Genomic DNA, 21844 nt, shown 5'->3' on the forward strand with positions numbered 1-21844 from the left:
CTGCAGTCCTGTGCCCAGCTCTGGGGGCAATAACACAAGAAGGGCATGGAGCTGTTGGAGCGAAACCAAAGGGGGCCATGGAGATGCTCTGAGGGCTGGAGCAGCTCTGCTACAGAGCCAGGCTGAGAGAGCTGGGCTGGTTCAGCCTGGAGAAGAGAAGGTGTCAGGGACACCTTAGAGCAGCTTCCAGTGCCTAAAGGGATGACAAGAAACCTGGAGATGGCTTTTGACACAGGCCTGTAGGGACAGCACAAGGGGGAATGGCTTTAGACAGAGGGAGGTGCTGAAAAAAGGACCTCGGGAAGCTCCTGCTTTATCAGATGCAGGCAGGGTTAGCAGGGGCAGTGGGGGTGGTGGGCCCTGAGCATCATAAAACGCTGTGAGGCAAGCGGGGGCATCGGAGGGTACCTGGGGCACCAGGGACTGAGGGGGGCAGGGGGAGCCCTTTGGGGAGCATCATGGGCAGCAGTGCTGCTGGAAGTCTCAGTGGGTCAGTGGCACTGGAGGGGTCAAAGGGGCAGGAAATGGTTGAGGTATTCCACGGGATTAGGGGTACCAGGAGGCAACAGGCTGGGATTCAGAGGGGCAGGAATCTGTGGATAGGGGGAGCCCCAGTGGGATGGCAGCCGTTGTTGGCACTTGGTAGGGAGCTGCCAGAGGTTAGCGGAGCATTGATAGGTAAAAGGGATGGCGGTGCAGTGGGTGCAAGTCAAAGGGGGACCAGTGGGGGGCAGGCCTGCCCCACATCAAGCCCCTGCTGCCCATAGGTCTTAACAGGACTTGTGCCACAAGCACCTCATTACCGTGCACCAAGGCACGGAGACCTACCTCCTCACGGAGCTGCCCCCCTCGGGGAGCGTCCTGGACACCTCGGGGTGTCCCCACATCCGGGGCTGCCCAGCATGAGCCTGACCTTCTGCGAGTCCTGTGCTTATGCCTGTCCAGAGATCCTGCTGTTCCCGTGTCAGCACAACCCCTGCCTGCCATCTCCTAGTTCCCCTAGTCGACAGCAGACACAGAGCTCACAGTTTCAGTGTGTGCTAGTGCTGCCTTTCTGGGCTGCAAGTACATGCAGCCAGCAACTCAATGTATTTCTAGGGAGAGAGCACGCACAGGAAGAGCAGGAAAATCTAGTTAGAGTAAAGGTTGGGAAAGAATTTGAGATTGCTTAGCTTAAGGCATGAATGAAGATTATGGCACAGCAACAGCAGAAACTATCCCTGTGGGCAAGGCCACGATCTATAGCATTTCTGTATGTCTGGAAAGATCTGGAAGAGGTCAGGAGACAGGCCATGGGGCAAGGACACAGCCCGCTGAACTGCATCGATGCAATCTCCTCCCCAGCCTCTATTCTCCAGGGGCATCTCAGAGGATTTATGACATCCGAGTCCATTCTCCTTGTATCCAAGGCTGTTGGGCAGCTTGCCATTCCCTCTTCACAGGGCTGCACAGTCACTCCCAAGGAGCCCCATGCAGCCTTTGCAGAGCCTGCTTTTGGAGTGACCACCACTCATGACACGTCACCAGGCAAAGCTCCTAACATTAGCTGACAATCTCCAGTTGAAGCATTCAGTCTTCCCAACACGATGGAGGAAATGAAACAAAATTGGAGACAAGAACACTCTCTTTTGCTGTTCAAAACATGAAAGAGAACAGAGTCTTTCCAAAAGCCTGGCTGAAAATTTTAGCAGTTATGACCTGGTCAAGAAAAAACCTCTAAAAGGTCTCAAATGTTAGGAGAAGCTTCCAGAGATGTGGCAAAGTACATATTAGCACATTACACAGTACTTTTTTGCTAGTTATCCATATCTTCTGAGACAGTTGAGGCTTGTATTTTTAACAACTATTCCTTCTTTTTGGTCCACTGCCTTGTCTTTGTTCCTGGCGTTAATTCATGCAGTTTTCTCTTGAATCTCCATGTTGCGTGAGGTACAGGATCAGCCGGCAGTAAGTCAGAAGAAATGGATGTAGGACAGTTAAGATCCCTTGTCCAAAGAGCCATTTGCCAGGAACTGCTTCACTTTCTCACTGTGCAGGGCCACAGAATGTGATCAACCCAGCAGCAGGAGCCACAACACATGAGCATGGCAGGTTTCTGCAGTGCACTGCTGTCCTGCTCCCAATGGTACAGGCAGGAGCTACTGCTGACACTGGTGGGGATGGTTTATTTTTCTTTATATGCCACGGCTTGTTTCGAGTGCAGAATCCCCACACTGCTGGTGTGAGTCAGAGTTTTACCCCTCTCCACATCCCTGTATCAGCTGTGCTGTTTCCCCATGCTCACACATGTGCTGTAGCCCCTGGCAGGGTGTCTCAGTCCCTCAGGCGCACACAGACCAGGTTCTTTCATTCCAACTGCCCTGTTTCCCCATGTCCCAGCGGCTGTTCACACTGAAGCAGTTTACGATGCCAGGCTCACCCATCCTCCTGCTGACCCTTGCGAGCCGGGAGTCCGTTTCAGGTGCTGGGGTGCCAACATTTCAGTCACCACAGGTTCCTATTCCAGCAGCGGGGCCATCTCCCAGGCGCCTGCACTAGGCCACACCACCACAGCACGGGGCCCCGCACGCCCTGACGCACCCCGGCAGCCCCGCTCCAGAAGGCGGCAGGGTCCCGGCACCACCACAGCGCCCAGGCCCAGCAGAGCGCCCTGGAGCCGCGCCGCCCCTCACCCGCGCGTCGAGGCCACAACAAGATGGCGGCGGGCGCTGTTGCCCGCAGTAAAGATGGGGCCGCGCTCCCTCCGGAAGTGCTGGCAGGCGGCGCCACCGCCCCGCGCCCGCTCTGGAGGCGGGGATTGGCCGGGGGTGCCGGCGTGCCGTGCCTTGCCGTGCCGTGGCGCCGTGCGGCGCGAGCGCGGCGCCGCTGCTGCTCTCGCCGTGTCCGCCGCTCCGGGCCGCCGCCACCGCCGCCGCCCCGGCTATGAGGAAACGCAACGAGTCGGTTACGGTGGAGCATGAGCGCGCTGCCGCTGCTGCCGCCGCCGCCGCGCCCGCGCCGCTCGACAAGGGCTGCAGCCTGAGGCACAGCCTGCGCCTGCCCGCCGCTGCCGACGACACGGGCATGAAGCGACCGCTGGGCAGGTGAGCGCCGGTCCCTGCGCCGCGCTTTGTTATCCCCCGGCCCTGAGGGGCTGGAGAGACCCCGCCCGCCACCGGCCCTGCGGCCGCAGCACCCGCTCCGCAGCGGGGAGCACTGGGCAGCTCCTCAGGCTGGCAGCGGGGCTGTTCGTAAGGAGAAGGAAGGGGCCTTTCCCCGCTTCCCAGCACCGCGGCGGCCGAAGAGCCCCCGGGGCAGGCAGATCCCTGGGAACCGAGGCTGTTTCCCACCTCGGTTGCACTTCTCCGGCTTCCGTGCGTAGGGTGAGCCGGTGTCGTCCCCTCGGATGCTTTCGAGTTCTCGGTCAAGCAGCGTAATTAGGGGATGGGGTGGTAGCCGGTCCTGCGGACCTGGGTCTGGCCGGCAGAGGCTGGAGGGGTTTGATTTTCATACCTGAGCGCGGCTCCGTCCAGCCCCCTTCGCTATCGGCAGGCGTTCGCCTTAAATGGCTAGCACGAACCCGTCGCCATCAGGGAGTGTATGTGGAGGAGCAGGGGCCTGCAGGTAGGATGTCTTTGTTTATTTATGTTTTTAAGAAGCTGGTGCCTGTCAATGTCATCTCGTCTATAAATGAATCAGATTTAGCATCTCCTTCCTATAGATGAATCAGATTTAGGTGTTGGTAGAAGATCGGATGCGTGGCTCTGTTGAAAACAGTTTGTCTATGGCTTTTGCTGGCAGCGTTAACATTTTAAACACGTACTTATGTACATATTTATGGTGGGAAAATGCTCGTGTTCCTCTATGAAAACAGATAAATCTGTAGCAGTAGGAGATGCTTCTAAAATGGGACCTTCATACAGGATTTCAAGGGGATGTAATACAGTGAAGACGACTCACAGTTGCAGAGGGCTAGGGAAGAAAAGATATGACCTTTTAGTCTAATCTCCACCAGTGTAATGCTTTTCTTTGACTGCGTTTTGTAGGTGTGAGGCATATTGAATGATGAAAGAGCTGTGTGGTTTGGGTGGCTGAAGCCAAATTGCTGTGCTTTAGGAAAACAGCAGCCCATTTAGAAAGAAAAAGGGCCCATCTAGAAGATGAGCCAGTGTGGCTGTTTCTCTGATAAACTTTCTGTTCATTTTTGTGTTCTCATGGACAAAACAAACACTTGAAATTAACTTCTGCCTGTTCATTTCGTGAACTTTTGTCGTGTTCAGAGGCTTAAAATGTTCTTTCTTTTTATTGGGTAATAGCTATTCAATTTGATGCCCTGGAGGTAATCCTTTGGGATGTTGTCAGCGCTCTGTTCGGGTTACGACAGGCTTTGGTACTTGGAAATGGCGCTGGGCTCATCTCTCCAGTGACTGTGCAATGGATCAGGCTCTGTCAGTGCTCCGCTTCTGGAACACTTGACAATTCAGCACATTGGTTCCATTGGCTGAGTGGGTAATCTCTAGGATTGCTGGTAATCAAATGATGGCTTATTAACTTCTTAAATGGGATGAATGGCATTCAGGTACTTTTCACTGACATGAAACTACTCCTTCAGTGCTGGGCATTGAGCAAGCCCTAAGAGCACATAGCACAGGCTGTTGGCTTGCTCTGACAGGCAGGTACTTTGTGGAAATCAGATGGAGCACAGCTATTAGACGCAAAGCGAAGGCCTGCTGAAAGCAGGGAAAGCACAGCCCATCTGTGGAAAGGTTTCTTGTAGTTATTTCTCCATGTATGCCTTTAACAATGGTCAGGAGGCAAATTTTCCTCACTTTTCACCTAAGTGCTTCGGGCTTTCTTTGTGTGCGTCGGGTTTTGTATTCCATACGGCAGTGCTTCCCAAACTCTTGACATTATAGGAAAGCCTCATTTGTTTGAAACTCGCTTTCCCTTTTCTATGTGTCAAGATTATTTATTTTATTTAAAAGAGAGTTCTGTAGATCAGCTTGTGTGGTGTTGCCAGAATGGTGTATTCTTGTAACTGAGTAAAGTGCAAAGTGGTGCAGTCACTTCTGTACTGATGTTGTCCTTTCTTTTCTGCTGTCCTGGGTTGAGGTGTCTGACTTTCTTACTGACTTCCTCACTTTGTGAGCCTGCAGGTGATGGTTTGTAGGCAATACCCTCTGCTTATGTTTTCTCCAAGGTAACAAATAGTTGCTGAAGCGTGAGTCTGAGTGTGAAGGAGTGGGAGGTCCAGGCAGAAGAAGGTACGATGCCCAGAGATAAGGCTGTTGTCCAGAACAATCACCTTCAGTCAGATCAGACAGCTCTACCTTTGTGTCCTTCCCACCTGTGACAGCAGACAGCAGTGGATGTTTAAGGAAGAACATGAGGAGGTCACATATACAGTGGGGGTCTCCTTTGGGGGGTACAAACTACTATACAAGCCTCTAGATCCTCCTATTTTAATGTGCACAGTCATGCTGTTATTGCAGCATTCCTTATACCACTGGAAATAAAAGTAGGGTGGCGTTTTCAGTGTGTTACATCAGTTTAACTCGTCAGCTTGCAGAAACTGTACTGAGGTAAAAACTATGCTGCAAGGTTGCTGGGATGGTGGAGATGGTGCAATAGCTGGAACTGGGGATTGGTACCACAGCAAACTGTTCTGAGCGGCTTGCTCATCGATGAAATAGTTAATATCAGCAATTCTAGTGGCAGTGAATTTGGTGTTCAGGGGAAGCTGGGCTGTCTGCATTTCACACTGCTGTTGTCTAATCTCTCTGCAGACTTGGGAAAACAGCACTTATGTTTAACTTCAGTATGTGGCTTTCCATCTTTTGTTTGTAAATGATACAAACCTCTGGTTAGAAAAGCAAACTGAGCCCACAGTGGCTTGAAGTGGCTGCAAGTTCTGCAGCCAAGGGTTAATTGTGTGGCAGCTCCTGCAGGGCTCTCTCTGTTCTGGTCCAGTTCCTCAGCAAAGGCTGAAGAGCACCATGACTGCAGAGTGATATTTGTGGAGGACAGGATTGACTTATCAGCAGGAGCAGCTTTACTCTTGCAGAAGTATTTTTGCGTTTTACTAGCACTGTGTTTGTCCCTCTGTTTTGCTTCAGTCCTGTCATCACACTGTGCTCATTCATCCAGGAGCTGAAACCCACTCTGAAGAGGTGGCTATGCATTTGAACTGCTTTGTTACTGAATGCATGTGTGTGTGCATTCGTGTAACAGAGCAGGGTGTCTGCTAAACAAGATTCATGTGGTTTTGGCTGATGTGTGCTGTAGTTTGTGTGGCTTTTCTTAAGTGGTTTACGAACGGAAAGGAAAGGCACATATATCGGTATTGCCATTCTTCTTCCATAGATCATAGTAAAACACAATGTGGTGGTTATCCAAGAACTTTACTAGTAGTTCTAAAAGTGTGTGAATGGTTTGGTTGTTAAAGGAACTGAGTTGCTTTGCCTGAAGCTATTAAATGCAGTGATGGGGTGCCAGAGCAGCAGTGTGCAGCGCTTGGGTTTCCTGGTATGCATGCTTTGTGTGGATGGGCATTCTTCTAATACCCGTGTCGTGATGCATTTTTCAGGTGACAGTGTTTAAGTGCCAGGGGGTTATGAAGGTAACTTGTGTTTGAGTGCTTGCTCTGGCTCATTTTTGTGCCCTGATGCCCAGTGGCTCTGATGTTCTGAGAAAATGCAATTATATAGTTAATTCCACATGTGTCTGACTTTCTCTTTTCCTATGAATGGGAACTCAGTGGCTGTGTGGAAGTCCTGGTTTGTCCTGTGCATTGTCAGCTATTTTGGCAGCTTATGGCCAAGTGAGTGTCTCTAAATTGCTCCCAGGTTACCAGTTGAGGCATTGGGTGTTTGGTCTCTGCGTCCTCTTCCCCATTTGTTCAGTCTTTGCAGCCATTATCATTTTCTTTCCTTGTGCTCATCCCCCTCTTCCTCAAAGACTTAAAAATAGCAGTACTCCGGCAATGTGGCGAGTTATAGTTTTGTTCGGTTCTGTGCCTCAATGTGTTACTGTTAAAGCCTATGCTTTTTCACCATGTTCTTCACTGGCTTTGTGTTTGGTGTTAAACAGGCCTGGTTTACCCTCCAGCATACCTTGAGGCTCCTGGCATTCTTCTGCAGGCCTGTCTGTATGATCTAGGGGTTTTATTGCTGGGTCCCACTTTCCATGAGCCTCTCTGGATTTTCTGTAGTAGGGCACAGTATTTTTCTGCTGCATCTGCACTGTATCATCCTGCATCTCATAGTCTCTGAGCAGTTTTCTCAAGTCCCCCCATTTCTGATGGAGAGCTGTGCTCCCTTCAGGCTGGAGGCAGTTTGCCCTTCAGTTACACTGAGTGTGGGTCTCCTTGAACTCCTTATCTCATTGTGGTGCCGTACTTCTGACCTCATGCGTGCCCCTGGCTTTTTTGGGTGCTTTGCTTTGATGGCTTATGCCTGAATTAATAGTTACTGCGATGTTATCAATTGCTATTTGTATCAAGTCCTTTTCTACTTAGAAGCTGTGTGAATTGCAGACCTCTGTTGTTTCATACCCAAACTTCCCAGTGTATGGGTGGTTTTAGGTAACTCCTGGAGCCAAGAGTACTTTCTGGTCACCTCTGTACTGAAGATGTTTGTAGAGACGAAGGTCTTCTCGGTGTTGTGATGATCTTTTCTGTACTTCTTGACTGGCCTCTACCCATTCCTTTGGACATACAGTGAGTATGATCATGGGCTCGGTGTGGTGCTGCACGATAGGGTGACCAGGTAAACTGAGCTTTTAACATCAGCACAAGTCCCAGGTTCCCTTATGCACTTTTCTCTGTAGATTAGATATTCTTTTTAGCTCCAGTATCCCCATGTCTATTTCCAACCTGCTTTCACTTACACAGACCATCCCTGGTCTACTTAAAACAAGCTAAATTTTGAGGATGACTTGCTTTTATGCTATAAATGGCATGTCGTTGCTGAGCAAGGAATCTAGTTCTCTGCTAATGCAGTCACAGGTTATCACCGTGAGTCTGTTGTTTTCCTCCAGGATGCAATATGCATGTGTTCCTTTTTGGTGAAAACAGTATTGTAGTGTTTTCATTAACATCATCAGAATGCACGGCTGTGGTACATGCAGGAGTTATATCCAAGCGGGACTTCGGCTGTAGATGAAGAGTCCTGCCTGCTGAGTCCACTTTCCTTTAAAAGGCACCACGATGTCCTCTTAGGAGGCTACAGCTAAGTTACTTTATCCTTCCAGGCCTGAAGACAGGTCGATTGTTTTGGTAATCATGCCAGGGCATGAAATTAGTCAATAGGCTTCTTCCATAGCAATTCCCTTCCAAAACCCTGGGTTTTGGAAACTCAGTGGAGAGCTGTGCTGTAAGTGTCATGCTGTTGGTATTAAGTAGTGGACAGCTTCTGACATCTACAGTGAGTGAGTGTAAGCAAAGGGGGTTCACTATGCCTGTAATGTGAGAGCACTATTTCAATGTATCTGTGACAGAATCAGTATCACAAGAACATTAAAAAGGAAGTACTTGTGGTATATTGAAAGAGTAACAGGAAACCTAGGAGACTTTAAAATCATAAGCCTGAGATGGAGTCTGTGTGATGTTAATGGTAAGAGTTAGTTTGCAATTCAGTGAAGGAAGATTTAGCAACTGAATATATATATATATGTACTAATGAAAATAGATCTGTCCTATCTAAAGAGGTCTCTAGTATGAAATGTGGCAGGTTTGTCAAGGTTGCAGCCTGGTTGATGGATGCATCAGTGGTAGAATTGTTTCTCCAAAGCACTTGACTTTGTACTGTAGTTTATTGAAAGGACTTGCATTACTAACGGAGAGCATGTTATCTGCATTGCAAACTGTCTCAGTGGAGGGAGAGACAACTAGGGAGTTATCTTGGGATGGATGTTTGGGCTCAAGGGTGCATCATTTTGTATGTTGTATATCACCCATCCCAAAGATGAGGCAATCGCTGTTGGTAAAACTGGGAGAGGAGAAGGGGTTGCTGAGAGCTGATGAACGAGGCAGCTCGTGAAACAGTGAAAAGCTCACCAGAATACAGGTTAAATGTGGCTGCAGTGGGGCAGGATGGCAGGGAGGAGTTTGGGGTGGGAACTGAGGCAGATACTGAACTTGTTCTGTTGTAGGTGATTACCTCTGCAAGCAGTTGTGTGTCCTTTCACTCAGGTCTGGCACCAGTACCGCGTGTCCAGGAGTAGGGCTGCGGGCTGGGCTTTGCCCTTTTGCCTTGCTGGCAAGCAGCTCTCAAAGCAGTAAGTGCTGATAAAACAGTGCAACACTGAGCTTCAGAGATCTGCCTCTTCCTTATTGAAAGCGGTTTCAATTTGCAGGCAGAATCTCCTAAATTTAGGCTCTATTAAGTGCCTTGATCATTTAAAGTATGCCTGAGCTAGCAGGAAGGATGTCTGTGTTTACTTTCCAAATCAAAGTGTTTGTTTAACCCAGATTTATTTCAACATTGTAACTGGTACTGAGTAGTAGAGCAATAAGAAAGGATTGTTAGACTGGGCAATTAACTTTTAAAGTACAAACACTCGAGAGTATTTGGGCTAAGCCCCACAGCTGCCTTCTCCTTGTTTCCGTAAGCCACAGAAAGAGAGCTCTAGAAATCAAACTAAGAGCATGAAGACCCCAGCCATTGAAGTTGTCTTCTGAATCTAGCAAATAGCTGACACAAAACCTGCCAGTGGAGAACATACAGGGTTGGGTAGTGCAAGTGGTTCAATCTGTGTGGATTTTATTTGTAAAAGAAAAAGGAAAATCCTTCCCCTCATGCCTATTTTTTGGTACTTGCTATGTCTGAATGGATTTAAGCACAGATAACTGAATATAGAATTCCTCTTTTAATGTCTCTTAAACCCGGAGTTTTTCTGTCATATCTCTTGGGAAAAGATAACAGTATTCTTTGGTTACCTCCTGCTTGTGTTTTAGATGGGGTGATGTGTGAATAGCAAGGACTGATGTTCCTTCTCAGCCTCCAAAAAGAACCAATGGGTAGGCCAAAATGTGGGCCATTCATTTATAGTATCCTGCTTGTACATCAGGTACAGGATGAAGAAGGGTAGCTTAAGATTTCGAATGTTCTTGCCTGTAATACCTGTGCTGCTGTTCTCAACATGAATGGCTACATTAAAATCAGCTTTGCACCCACTGAAAGTGGGGATTAATTTCTCTTGCAGAAGAGATTGGTGTTGACTAGTAAGTGAAATGAGGTTCTGTGGATCCTTGTGTCCCTCCTTACTAAAGGTGTGCAGAATAAAGGACTGTGTGTGGCATAACTGAAAAAAGAACCCTCTTGAAGAGTGCTTCTCAGTGGGATATATGCAGGAGCAGAGCACAGTAAGTGCATTTACCCTGTTTGAAGGCTGATTTGCTTTTCCCTGGCAGCAAAGTTTCCCCTGGGGTGGCTTTTCTGAGACAGAGAAGCCAACACAATTGAGGGTGATGTAATTGAAGCTTTGGAGTCAGGGCTTTCAGGTTGCAGCATCCTTGCTTGTGGGGGAAAGTGTGTGCACCATGTTCAAGACTAGATTTTAGACTCCTTGGCATTCCCAGGAGGGGAAAAGCCTGGCTGTGTTTTCTCCCCTAAACCAGCCCTATTTCACTTCTTGTAAAAGTTCTGATTGGTTTCAGAGCAGCTTTAGGAAGCGGGAATGAAGCTGACAATGTCAGCTTTGTACTGCTGAGTGTGAAAACTGGGGATTGGATACAATCAGGGGAAATATGCCATTCTCTTGTCCTTGCAAATCCAGCAGAAATGCAGTGAATAACCTTTTCTTTTGGTTTCTGCTAGCTTTGTGCTCTCTATAGTAAAGCATTCTTTTGACTACATAGCAGGGACCCCATTTCACATTAAATTTTGGGACAGGCTGATGTACAGGGCTGCAAAATGTTCCATTTCCATGCAGTTGAGTAGAAGCTCCAACACCCGCTTCTCACCTTTTCTGAGTATGTGTTTTCTAGCTTGGCTCTTCAGGGTTCTGTAGTGTTAACAAAGGCTCTGGATTTAATTGTCATTAATTTTTCAAGCCTTTGTCCTTTTGGAGCTGTTTCCTCAACAAGATGATAGCTAAAAGCTGGAGTCCCTGAATAAAGCACAGATGAAAGCAGGGATGGATGAATCTTCCTGTCTCAATGCAAAATAACCCCCTGCTAAAGGTATGTCAGAGGCTGACAGGGATTCTGTATCTGTTCATATATCTGTTCTTTAGCCATCGCTGTTGCTTTATGGCTATGCACTGCTTGTTAAGCCTCCCTTTTTAAACAGGTCACAATTACGGAGGGCACTGTGACCGCCAGCTCAATGTAGCCGTGCTCAGCTGACAGTATATGTAATGTTTTGGCATTGTTGAATGTTCTTGCTTGCTTGCATGCCTCTAACGGGGAACTGTTGGTTCATTGTAATCAGTGTGTATTGCTAAGGATGTGTTCTGCATCTAAAAGGTGGCAGTATGGCTGCTAACACAAAAGCAAGGGTTTTTTTCTTCAGGCTTCCAAGGAGGAATGGCTTCTGATCTCTGCTAGAAGAAGCAGAGCTGCTTCAGTTGAACCAAATGTAAGACAACCATCTTCGTGCATTGAAAGGAAGAAGGTCTCCAATACACAGAAGAGCCTTTCACTCAGGTGGTTTAAAAGACACCAGAGGCACAGAGCCTGAGTGGTAACTCTCAAACCCTGTGGCTTGTGGCTGTCTCCCAAAAACTGTTGTGTAAAAAGATTTCGTGTTCACACAGTTGTGCAGCTTGGAAATGCGAGCCTGTTCGCATAGGGATGAAGTCTGAACCTATGGATTCCTGCTGTTGCTGCAAGGTTAACACACACATGCAAGTCTGGTGGATTTGCAGCATGTTAACAGGTTTTAAGTGGTGCTGGGGAGCTGGCTTGCCTGTACTGCATGCTTTTTCAGTTATGGTATGCATTCAACAGACAAGTGGCTTTATGTTAAATGGCACTTAGGAACTGTGGTAAAGTATTAGATGTCTGTAAGGGTTGTGCTCTTGAACCTTTGCTTGTGTACCCGAATATTCCTCCTTGTGAAGGAGAGTGTGGTAGAGACAAGTGAGCTGTGCTGCTTCAAAGAAAACCTCACTCAGCTGGGCCAAGCTCCTGTTTTGCACTTCAGTGCGGTTTCAGTCTTTTTGTGTTTATGGTTTGGGTTTTTTCCCCCTCTTTTTGCAGGCAGCTTTCCCTTCCCCAGTTTGTGGACTAGGGAAAGAGCTGTGCCTGTAATAGAAACCAGCTGTCAGCTGTGAAATGAGTGAAAAACTGAAGAATTCAGTCAACACTATGGGGGGAGTGCACCACAGTAGTATCTCAATGCCAAACTTGACTGAAATGCAGCGTGGGTGACTTCAGCTTTGATCAGTGTCAGCAGCATTGCTTGGGGAGCTCTGCAGAAAGTATATTCTTGGAGTTTAAACAAGTGGTTCTGGTGCAAACTAACGGGCTGATGCAGAGTGGGCACTTACGGCAAGTCAACAGCCTTAAAACCCTAATCCCCAAGCCTGTTTTCCTGTCCCAAAAGTCAGTTGCCTTAGGGTATAATTATTCATTGTTTGCTACATACGTAAAATAATAGAAGCATCTGCTCCTTTCTTGGTACACCTTTCAGGGGCAGTCAGCTTAGGTGCTGGTTATGGAGAGGCTAAGGCATGGCACTGGGAAGGGATGGGGTGCTTGAGGGGGAAAGGTTAGATGTAGCTCCCATGTTCTATGCTGTGGGGTGTGTAAATGCTTGTGTGAGCCTTTCCCTACCTTGCTTCATTTGCTGTGTTTTAGAAACGTATCATTGCCAAAGGCCCATACATTCCCTGCAGGCTGCTCCATTATTCTGTTCATTAATGTTCCACACTAACATGCGTTTCCCTCACTTTATGGACTTCATTTTTTAACCCGCTGTGTTGTGAGTCCCTGCATGATGCTCCCTGGCATTTCATTGCTATTGACTGCCTGCTCAGCAGTGCCTTCTTCTTCCCCTTACCCTGAGTGCTGATGCTGCTTTCTCCCTCTTGCTGCACCAGGGTCTTGATTCGTGCAGTCCTACCCAAGATCTTTCCTATCCACAAACTGAAATGTGCTTATGAAGATCTCAATAGCTGGAGCTTGCTGGCCCCTTCTGAAAAACCCAGTTTATGGAGATGCTCTCCTTTACTTTGTAGGGAGACAGACCTCAGGTTTTGTACATGACTGGCTGGATGGCTTCCTTCTCACTGTTTATTGGTTTAAGTTAATGTTTAATCACTTGATATTAATCAGAAGGAGGCACAGAAGCAGTCCAAGTGAGAGTGTGGGCTGCAAGAGAGGAGCTATGTAATGAGGTGCTGGACTGGGGGAATTTGGGAGCTTAAAGTTACAAACTTCATCTCCGTTCAGAGAGCTGGAAAAACAAGGCCTGGAGATCTTACTCCAGCCAAAAGGAGATGCCCTATAGGCAACAGCTTGTTTTGGGCTGAAATGGGTAAGGGACCCTCAGGGGAGACCTTGAGAATAGACAGTTTTTAATGACAGGAGGGAAAGGACATGCTTGTATGCCCCAGCATCCTACTTTCCTCCTACATCCCTTGCAGTGTTCAAGGCCAGGTTGGACAGGACTTGGAGCAACCTGGTCTAGTGGAAGGTGACCCTGTCTGTGGCGGGAGGTTGGAACTGGATGAGCTTTAAGGGCCCTTCTAGCCCAAACCAGTCTATGAATGTGTCTAAGGCAGCAGTTGTACTGTCTCTGTGAGCTGATGCCACTGCCAAATGAGACCTGGAGGCTCGTTCTTTGGACAGGCATTTCTACTACAACTGCTCAACCATATCTACAGCCTGATCAATTTGAAGAGCTAATTTTCTATGTATTTGCATGTATCCACTCTGATGCAGATACAGGTGCAGGTTCTTCCTACAATTAGTTTTCCTTTATGGCCACATTAACATTTGCCACCTTCATGCTGCCTAGCTATGGAAGTGAACGGGAAGTGGGATAAACTGCAGGGTATACCCATGGAAGTGCTGGTTAGCAGCTAGACAAAATACTGTGGTGCTGTTTGCTGATGCACAGCGCTTCTCTGGAGCTGTGTGTGCAGCTTTCACTGTCCTGTGGTACTGCTGTGAACAGAGCAATGAGCTAGTGCTTATGACAGCTTTCTGCTGTGCTTTAGAAGTTCAACATACTATTTGGGGGGAAGGAAGACAGCATTTTTTGCTGTAATTGCAGCAAAGACTAAGTTTCAGTAGCTGGCAGTGTTTTTCTGTGGTTAGAACAGCTTGGCTGTCCTGCCAAATGCCACCTCAAAAGGTTTTACGGGTGTACTGACATCTCCTTGTCAACGTTGGGTTTGGAGCCGTGGTTGGGACACCTCTCTCCATCGCTGTTAGTGCTGTGTCTGTTCTGAAGATGAGCTGTCACATACTGGGAGGAACCTGAAGGTGAAGCCTGCACGTTTGGAAACTTCTCCAACACCCTCAGCTTGCCTTGCTTTTCTCTCTTATTTTCCTGTTGAAAACCCGTAGGCTGTAAATTAGCTGTCTTTCACTGCTTTATTAAGCCCATTATTCCTGTTAATTTGTCTTTTAATTAAAGAGAAATAGTAGAACATCTCAACTGTTTGCTCTTGGGTACAGCCTTAGTAGGCTGGTGAGAACTATGGAGTGGAGCTTTTTCTGGGCTGGGTCTCTGCCAGTAAAGGCTGGAATGCCTTGCTCCATCTTAGCTTTTTAAGGCCAGTATTTGAAGAGTTTTTAGTGTGTTATTCACCCACTTCTCCCACTTTCTCATTGGTGATAGTAGGACTGTTTAGTAGCTTAGCTGGATTTTGAGATACGGGTAGCTTTTTCTCTACCTACCTACCAGGTAAATCTTTACTTAGTTTTTTCTTGTGGTACCCTTCAACTTTTCTAGGAGAAAACACCGTTCAGGGTGAAGCTGTGTGAACTTGATGAATTGTAGTCCATGTAGCTCAGCTCTGTGTTGCCAGAGGGACATTCATGAAGCACGGGCTGTTGTACCTTGCCAGGAGTTGGTGGGAGGAATTAAGCAGACAACTGTTCTAGGCAGTGTGTCCTTTATAGGATGAGGGAATGGACCTGGGTGATCTCTTACAGCCTCTTTAATGTACAGGGACCTATGATGTGACTAAAAAAGTCCCTGATTTCAGATGCTTTTCTTAAGTCAAATGATGAATGTTTTGGATGCCACAATGATGAAAGCCATAGGACCGGGTATGAATTTGCCTGTTGCATCTTCTGTACCTTTGATGGCATATAATGGAAATTTACTTTGTACTAATTGACTGACACTTCCTGGTAACAGATCTAACATCTCTTACTGTTAATGTTTGGTTTTATGTGCAGATGGATTTGTACTTGAATTGTTATAGAGGCTAAAGGACAAACAGAACAAATCCCCCATCCCCAGCAGTATTCAAGGCCAGGCTAGATGGGGCTTGGAGCAGCCTGCTCTAGTGGAAGGTGTCCCTGCCTGTGGCAAGGGGATGGGACTGAATGAACTTTAAGGTCCCTTCCAACCCAAAGCACTCTGGGATTCCATGATTCAGCGTGTCGGCTCCTAAAATTGGCGAATGGGAGATGAATAATTTCATGCCTCTTGGAAAAACAGATCTGTGCTTTCAGCTGCTGGCACTTCCCGATACCAAATGCTGGTCACTTGTTTGCCTGCAGTGTTGTTCCTGCTAGAGGCTGCCTGCTGGAAAGCAAAGGGAGTTGTGTTGCCTGGAAGATTTGCATGCATTTTAGTTCTTGATTACAATGATGCTTGAGGGCCTCAGTGTTTCTGCCAATAAAATAGGCAACTGTAATCAACTAGATTAAAAATAATCAACTAGATCATTAGAATCACACCTTATGTATATTAAATGCATACAGATACATATGGATGTATACATGGTAATTATTCTGAGGCAATAAAGTATATTTTGAGAAAAACTGAGATAAAATAGCTGCTGTGTGATCCTTCACTTTCATCCATATGCGGGTGGTGTTGGTTTGGGGGGGTTTTGGTAGTTTACTCTTCCCAATTGGAATACTTTGGAGAAAACAGAAATAACACTTTGGGGCAATTGTTCTAAACTCGGTCTGGGCTCATAGAGAATGATGATGCAGATAACAAGTTTCATAATGTCTTGTAACTTCGATCTGCTTTTCATGGTGTTGAGAGGTGTGAACCCTTTTAGCTGGACAAGGCAGAATGTCTGCTCCAGCCTGTACCTGCGATCACGTGTGATTTGTATCAGTCTCATTACACATAGTTCCTCAAAATACGTTAAAATCCAGCTAGACAAAGTCTTGCTGATGGTGGTTCAGATGGGAAGGGCAGTCAGGCTGCTTTTTGGAGTCAGACATGTGATGTGCATTTCTAGAGATCCTGGAATACCTTAAATCAGCAGAACAAAAAGCTCTTGTTACAGAGTGGTTTAAAATGTAATCAGTGGGGAGTTTCTGTTCCCTATTCCTAAGCTGCGTATCATCCATCAGCTGACAGTTTGGGTACTTCTGCTTCTCTCAGCTGATGCTACATAAACAAGACTAACTTTGAACAGTTTAAAGAGTCAGTGACCAGGTTTTCAAATATGCCAAGCACACAGATCCTTGTGAAAATCGCTTCACAAAATTCCTGCTGTATTCAGCTCTTTCTCTCTTTTCCTTTCTTCTTCTTTTGTACAGGCGATATGGATTATGGTTCCGACTGCGGAAGTTAATAATCTGGCTGCTGGGAATGTACATTGCCATTCCGTTTCTAGTAAAACTCTGCCCTGCTATTCAGGCAAAGCTGGTCTTCCTAAACTTTGGTAAGTGACTCAGTCTGTTGGAATGGGTGAGGGGCGCAAGGGAGGAGCGTCTTTATCTGTCATCTGTCTGCCTTCACTTTCACCCTATGTGTCTACAGCTTGTGTAAGTTCTCCAGGCTGTGGTTTGGAAAGCATTCTCTGTGGCCCTAGGGGTCTTCGTATGTAGCATGTCTTTATAGAAACACAGTGACCAAACTGAAGCCAGCTCTCAGCCAAAGGATTTTCTCCAGGAACACTGTGCAATATGTTGAATACATTTGTCTGAAGGGTTCAAGGAAGTTGCATGACTAGATAGCACGTGAAATTACACCCAGTGAATGGTTTTCCAGGCAGTGACTCTTCACCCAGAAGCACTTTAGGAGAATATTCTGGTTGGAGCAGAAGAGGCCTTGTTCATGCAGTCAGACTGAATGTTTTCCTTGTGCCTCTTTAGCCCTTGCATTTGGTCACACTGTCAGTACAGTGGGTCTGGTCAGCTGGCTCATCACAAAGTGAGGCCTGAGTATCCACAGGATGGAACACATGTTCATTTGTTCAGCTGGAAAAAAGAAGGCTCTGGGGAGAACTTAGAACAGTCTCCCAGTACCTAAAGGGGCCTACAACAAATCTATAGAGGAACTTTTGACAAGGTCCTGTAGGGACAGGACAAGGGGGAATGGCTTTAACCTGACAGAGGGGAGATTGAGATGAGACATTAGGAAGAAATTCTTCCCTGTGAGGGTGCTGAGGCCCTGGCACAGGGTGCCCAGAGAAGCTGTGGCTGCCCCATCCCTGGCAGTGTTCAAGGCCAGGTTGGACACAGGGGCTTGGAGCAACCTGCTCTAGTGGAAGGTGTCCCTGCCTGTCGCAGGGGATTGGAACTGAATGAGCTTTAAGGTCTCTTCCAACCCAAGCCATTCTGTGATTCTTTCTTTGTATTTCAGTGCGGGTCCCATATTTCATTGACTTGAAAAGACCACAGGATCAAGGTTTAAACCACACGTGTAATTATTACCTGCAGCCAGAGGAGGATGTAACCATCGGAGTCTGGTAAGAAGCCTGTTGTGTGCAGTCTGTGCTGTGCATCTTTATCCTCCTTTTTGTTCTCAGTGTTGCTTACAGTTGCTGTGCATGTGGCAGCCATTGCCTGCTCTGATCTGTGGACATTTGTGTTTTCCTCTGCCAAGTGACTTGAGTTGATGTTGAAACGTGTGTGGGTCTCCGGAGCTCACCTGAGCTCAGATCAGTAACACATGAAACGCAATTGGACACCCTGTGCATTCAGAAAGATATCATCATTTGGAATCGTAAAGGCTACAGGTCTGCATTGCTACAAAGACCATGCCTCTGTATCAGATGAGACCCAAGGAGTTTTGTCATTCAACTGCTGCTCATATTTTGTTTTGCAAAAATAAATGTGGAGGAAGGTAGGCAAACAGGATCCAAGTGCTCAGAGTAGGAGGAAGACTGTTCTGTGTATAAAACATATGTAGGATTTGGAGAGTGGGTGAGAATGGAACACACGGTTTACTTTCTTAATCAAACAAGTGACAGTGTCAGACAGCCCTTGTCATTCTTTCCTCTGGAAGAAAGTTTTCTGTTTCCAGCCAAGGGCAGTTCATTTTACCTCCTTGTTACCCAGGATTGGCTCAGATGACTGGTTCTCTGTCTGAAAACGTCTGCTTTCAGTACTTCCCATGTTATTACATCAGCTTAAACCAGCTTCTGCCTCTGTTTCTCACGAGTGCTGCCTGTTGTGTCTCAACACCAGAAGTTTCAAAGCCACAGAGAAGTTCCTCCTAGCTTTGAAGAAAAAGTGCCTGCAATTTGAATATATATGCAAGAGCAGGAAACACCTGAAAAAGAGCCAGACACCGTGTCAGGTGTAGAGGAAGGGGGCTGTTCCTTCATGCAGACAGTGATGTTGGATCTCTAAGCTGTAGAATTTGGTGGTTTCAGTTATGTGTGTTACTTGTATGTTCCCACTAGTGCAGTAGAGATTTCCTCTTCACTTGAGCATATATAACCCTTTGAATGGGACGGTGATATCCTGCTACATAAAGATGGTTCCTTCCCTTTAAGTGGATTTTGGTGAAAGACATGTTCAGAAGCTGGAAGTTCAGGTTTTGCAGGCAGGGTAGGCTGAGAAATAATGATCTGTATCTTCACCTGGACAATTACTTCTACCTGCTAAGCTGCTGAATAAGTTCAGATTGCAGTGGCGAGGGTTTTGTTTCCCTTACAAGTGTACTGTGTATCTTTACTAAAAAAGAACTTCCAGCTTGTAGCAATTCAGGGTCTGTGTCATTTGTCTAGATATGTATAAGGGAGGTCTTCAGGAAACCTTGGAGCCTTGCTTTAATGCCAGTGTAAGGTCTTGCGTTCAGTATGCTTCTGAAACTCAGTCCTCAGCTTCCTTTGTTGATAAGCTTGCCCAAGTCTTGAGGCAGAACAGTTGGAGAAGTGGAGTCCTACAGTTACTGGGGCTTTTTTCCTACTCAGGAACTCCTTGTTTGCTGCCTGCATGCATGAGAGTAGACTTGTTCCATTGTTTCCCCCTGTGTGTCCTCTGAGCTTTACATCTATGAGGAAAGCGTGGTAGACAGAGTTTGTCTTCCGAGGAGAAAGGCATGTGAGTACTTCAGTTACTTCTGACAGCTGTGAGCTAGCCCCCTTCTCAACAATTTGAGATGGCTGTGGGCATGTCCACACCTTCAGTGTTTGCCTTCTAGAGAAATTACCCACTTCACATTCTGCTGTCTGAAAGCAACATACATGACCTTCTCATCTGGATCCGAGTGCCTCTTCTTCCTCAGATTGACTGTGGAATCAGCTATGCCTCTTACTGAACACTCTTTCCAAAGCCAGCTGACTTGGATTATGCTGAACATCTGCTGACCTAGCTGTCAGTCTTGTTTATGGTGTTATAAGTATGTTAATTGGAGAAATTAGATGCCTTAAAAGCTGAGGAATTGAGATTCTTTCTCCAGAACAGTGGCAAGTTCAGTAATTGTGCTTTGGGTTTGCCTGTGAAGTTGGATGCCTTGCACAGACCTGAGTTTTGAAGGCAACCGTGATGGGAGGTGAAAATGTAGAAATAACCCTGGGCACTGCCTTTTAAATCTGGCCATTTGTCACTCATGACAGCTCTATGAAGACGTGTGTGGCGTGTGTGAACTGAGGTAATAAGTTGATCAGAAAAACTCAACATTCAAATGGAAGACATTGAGTGTCTGACAGTGGAAATTTTCCTTCTGTCTACAGGCACACGGTCCCTGCAGCATTATGGAAGAATGCCCGAGGGAAGGACCAGTTGTGGTTTGAAGATGCTTTGGGATCTAGCCACCCTGTAATCCTCTACTTGCATGGGAATGCGGGAACAAGGTGAGGCATAAAAAGTGATGCCTTTGTTTCATGCTGTGTTTTCCTGGTTTGCCACAGCTTTGACACATTGATCAGAAGGATGGGAACAAACTTTTTAGAAGGGCCTGTAGTGATAGGACAAGGAGTCATGGTATCAAAGAGGGTAGATTTAGACTAGCTATAAGGAAGAACGCTTCTTATGATGAGAGTGCTGTGGCCCTGGCACAGGGTGCCCAGAGCAGCTGTGGCTGCCCCATCCCTGGCAGTGTTCAAGACCAGGTTAGATGGGGCTTGGAGCAACCTGCTCTAGTTGAAAATGTCCCTGATTATTGCAGGGGTTGGACTAGATAACCTTTAAAGGTCCCTTCCAATTCAAACTATTCTATGATTAAAACCAAAATAAACTCTAAAAGCAGTTTGGTGCTACTCAGTTCTTAAAAGGAAAGCATGTTTTAAGAGGTTGTGTCTCTCCATTTATTGAATGTGGAATAGATTTCTTGCAGTTATTGGAGATGCCTGATACTGTAGTCTACCTTGTATCTTCTGCCAGGAGGCTATGACACTTACTAGATCAGGTAGGGAGAATTAGTTCTTTGCAGTATAGTGGTCTCTGAATCAAGACATGGGATAGCATTAGTACTTCTATATATGTGATTTACATGCAGTAAATAAACTTCCCAGTTCCTTTTGTGAGCTTCTTTTGGTAGTCAACACATTCTGAGGTAGCAAAATCAGAAGGAAAGAGGAAGGTAATGTGCTGGCCTTGTTTCATTATTGCATGTGTGCAGGATGTTTGTCTGGAACAGGAGCTGACCATGTGTTATCAGCTAGAGAAGTAGGTGGGTTCTCTGTACTTTGTTGCTGGATGCTTAAGAAACATGAGCACAGTCTCAGACTTCCTGGATGTTTCTCAGAATCGTGTCCTTCCTGCACATCTCTGCATGTTACAGTGCTTTATTTCATTGGTTAGGACATGGTCTTTTTCCTTACTAGTATCTTATCAGCCCCTTTGAGTTTGGACTACCAGTGCATGTTCTTCTGAAGCTAATGTCTGCTTGTAGATACTCTGCAGGAGCAGAAGCATTGCAGAAATGCAAGTTCCATGATATAAAGCAAAGAAACTGTTTCAGCTGTGCTGGTAGTGAAGGTTCACTGACCTTTACATTGCAAGAACATTGCCCCTTTTCACCTGAGTTCTTGTTTTAGCAGTGTTCTTCTTTGGTAAGAGGGCATGGTGTGGAAGATGCGTGTTGTGAGCTGGGAAATGCACGAGCAGATGGGTTTTGGAAAACTGACCCTAAAGGTTTAATCAAATTGTTGCATTGTTTTTCTTATACTGCTTTGCTTGTTTTCTTGCCTTTACTTGGTGTAGCGAATGATACTAATGGAAGCTATTCTGCAGCTTAATGGTGGTAATCTGGGACCAGTATCTCTGTTATGTGCATATTGATTAGATTTACTTCTTGCTTCTCCAAGTGCTATTGGGATGAAGTCCTGAGCTATGGATCGATCACATATTTCACGTTTCACTTTATGTATTAGGGAAGCTGGACGTGTATCGCCATTGCCATTTCAGCTTTTATACATATTTGCTGTATGTTTCTCCACTGGATGTTCAGCCTCTTGTCAAAGGGCTGCTTTATTGATGCAGGCTGCATTAACCATAAGTAAAAGACACTGCCTTGGCTTTCTGCTTTGCCTGAGTTTCTGA

The 21844-nt window shown here is 46.6% G+C and overlaps 1 protein-coding gene across 1 annotated transcript in view; it reads left to right on the forward strand.

The window, feature by feature from the left end:
- Positions 1-2922: 2922 nt before the first annotated feature.
- The window catches only part of ABHD12 (abhydrolase domain containing 12, lysophospholipase), a gene marked incomplete at its 5' end in the record, with an annotated part of 28846 nt that continues 9924 nt past the window's right edge, over positions 2923-21844 (forward strand). Inside the window, 4 exons of the mRNA XM_080614826.1 lie at positions 2923-3083; positions 16667-16791; positions 17715-17820; positions 20035-20154. Coding sequence (XP_080470952.1) covers positions 2923-3083; positions 16667-16791; positions 17715-17820; positions 20035-20154 — 512 coding nt within the window. The remainder of the gene's footprint in view (positions 3084-16666; positions 16792-17714; positions 17821-20034; positions 20155-21844) is intronic.

Source organism: Psittacula echo, assembly GCF_963264785.1.
Source record: "Psittacula echo genome assembly, chromosome: 4".
Taxonomy (NCBI): Eukaryota; Metazoa; Chordata; class Aves; order Psittaciformes; family Psittacidae; genus Psittacula; species Psittacula echo.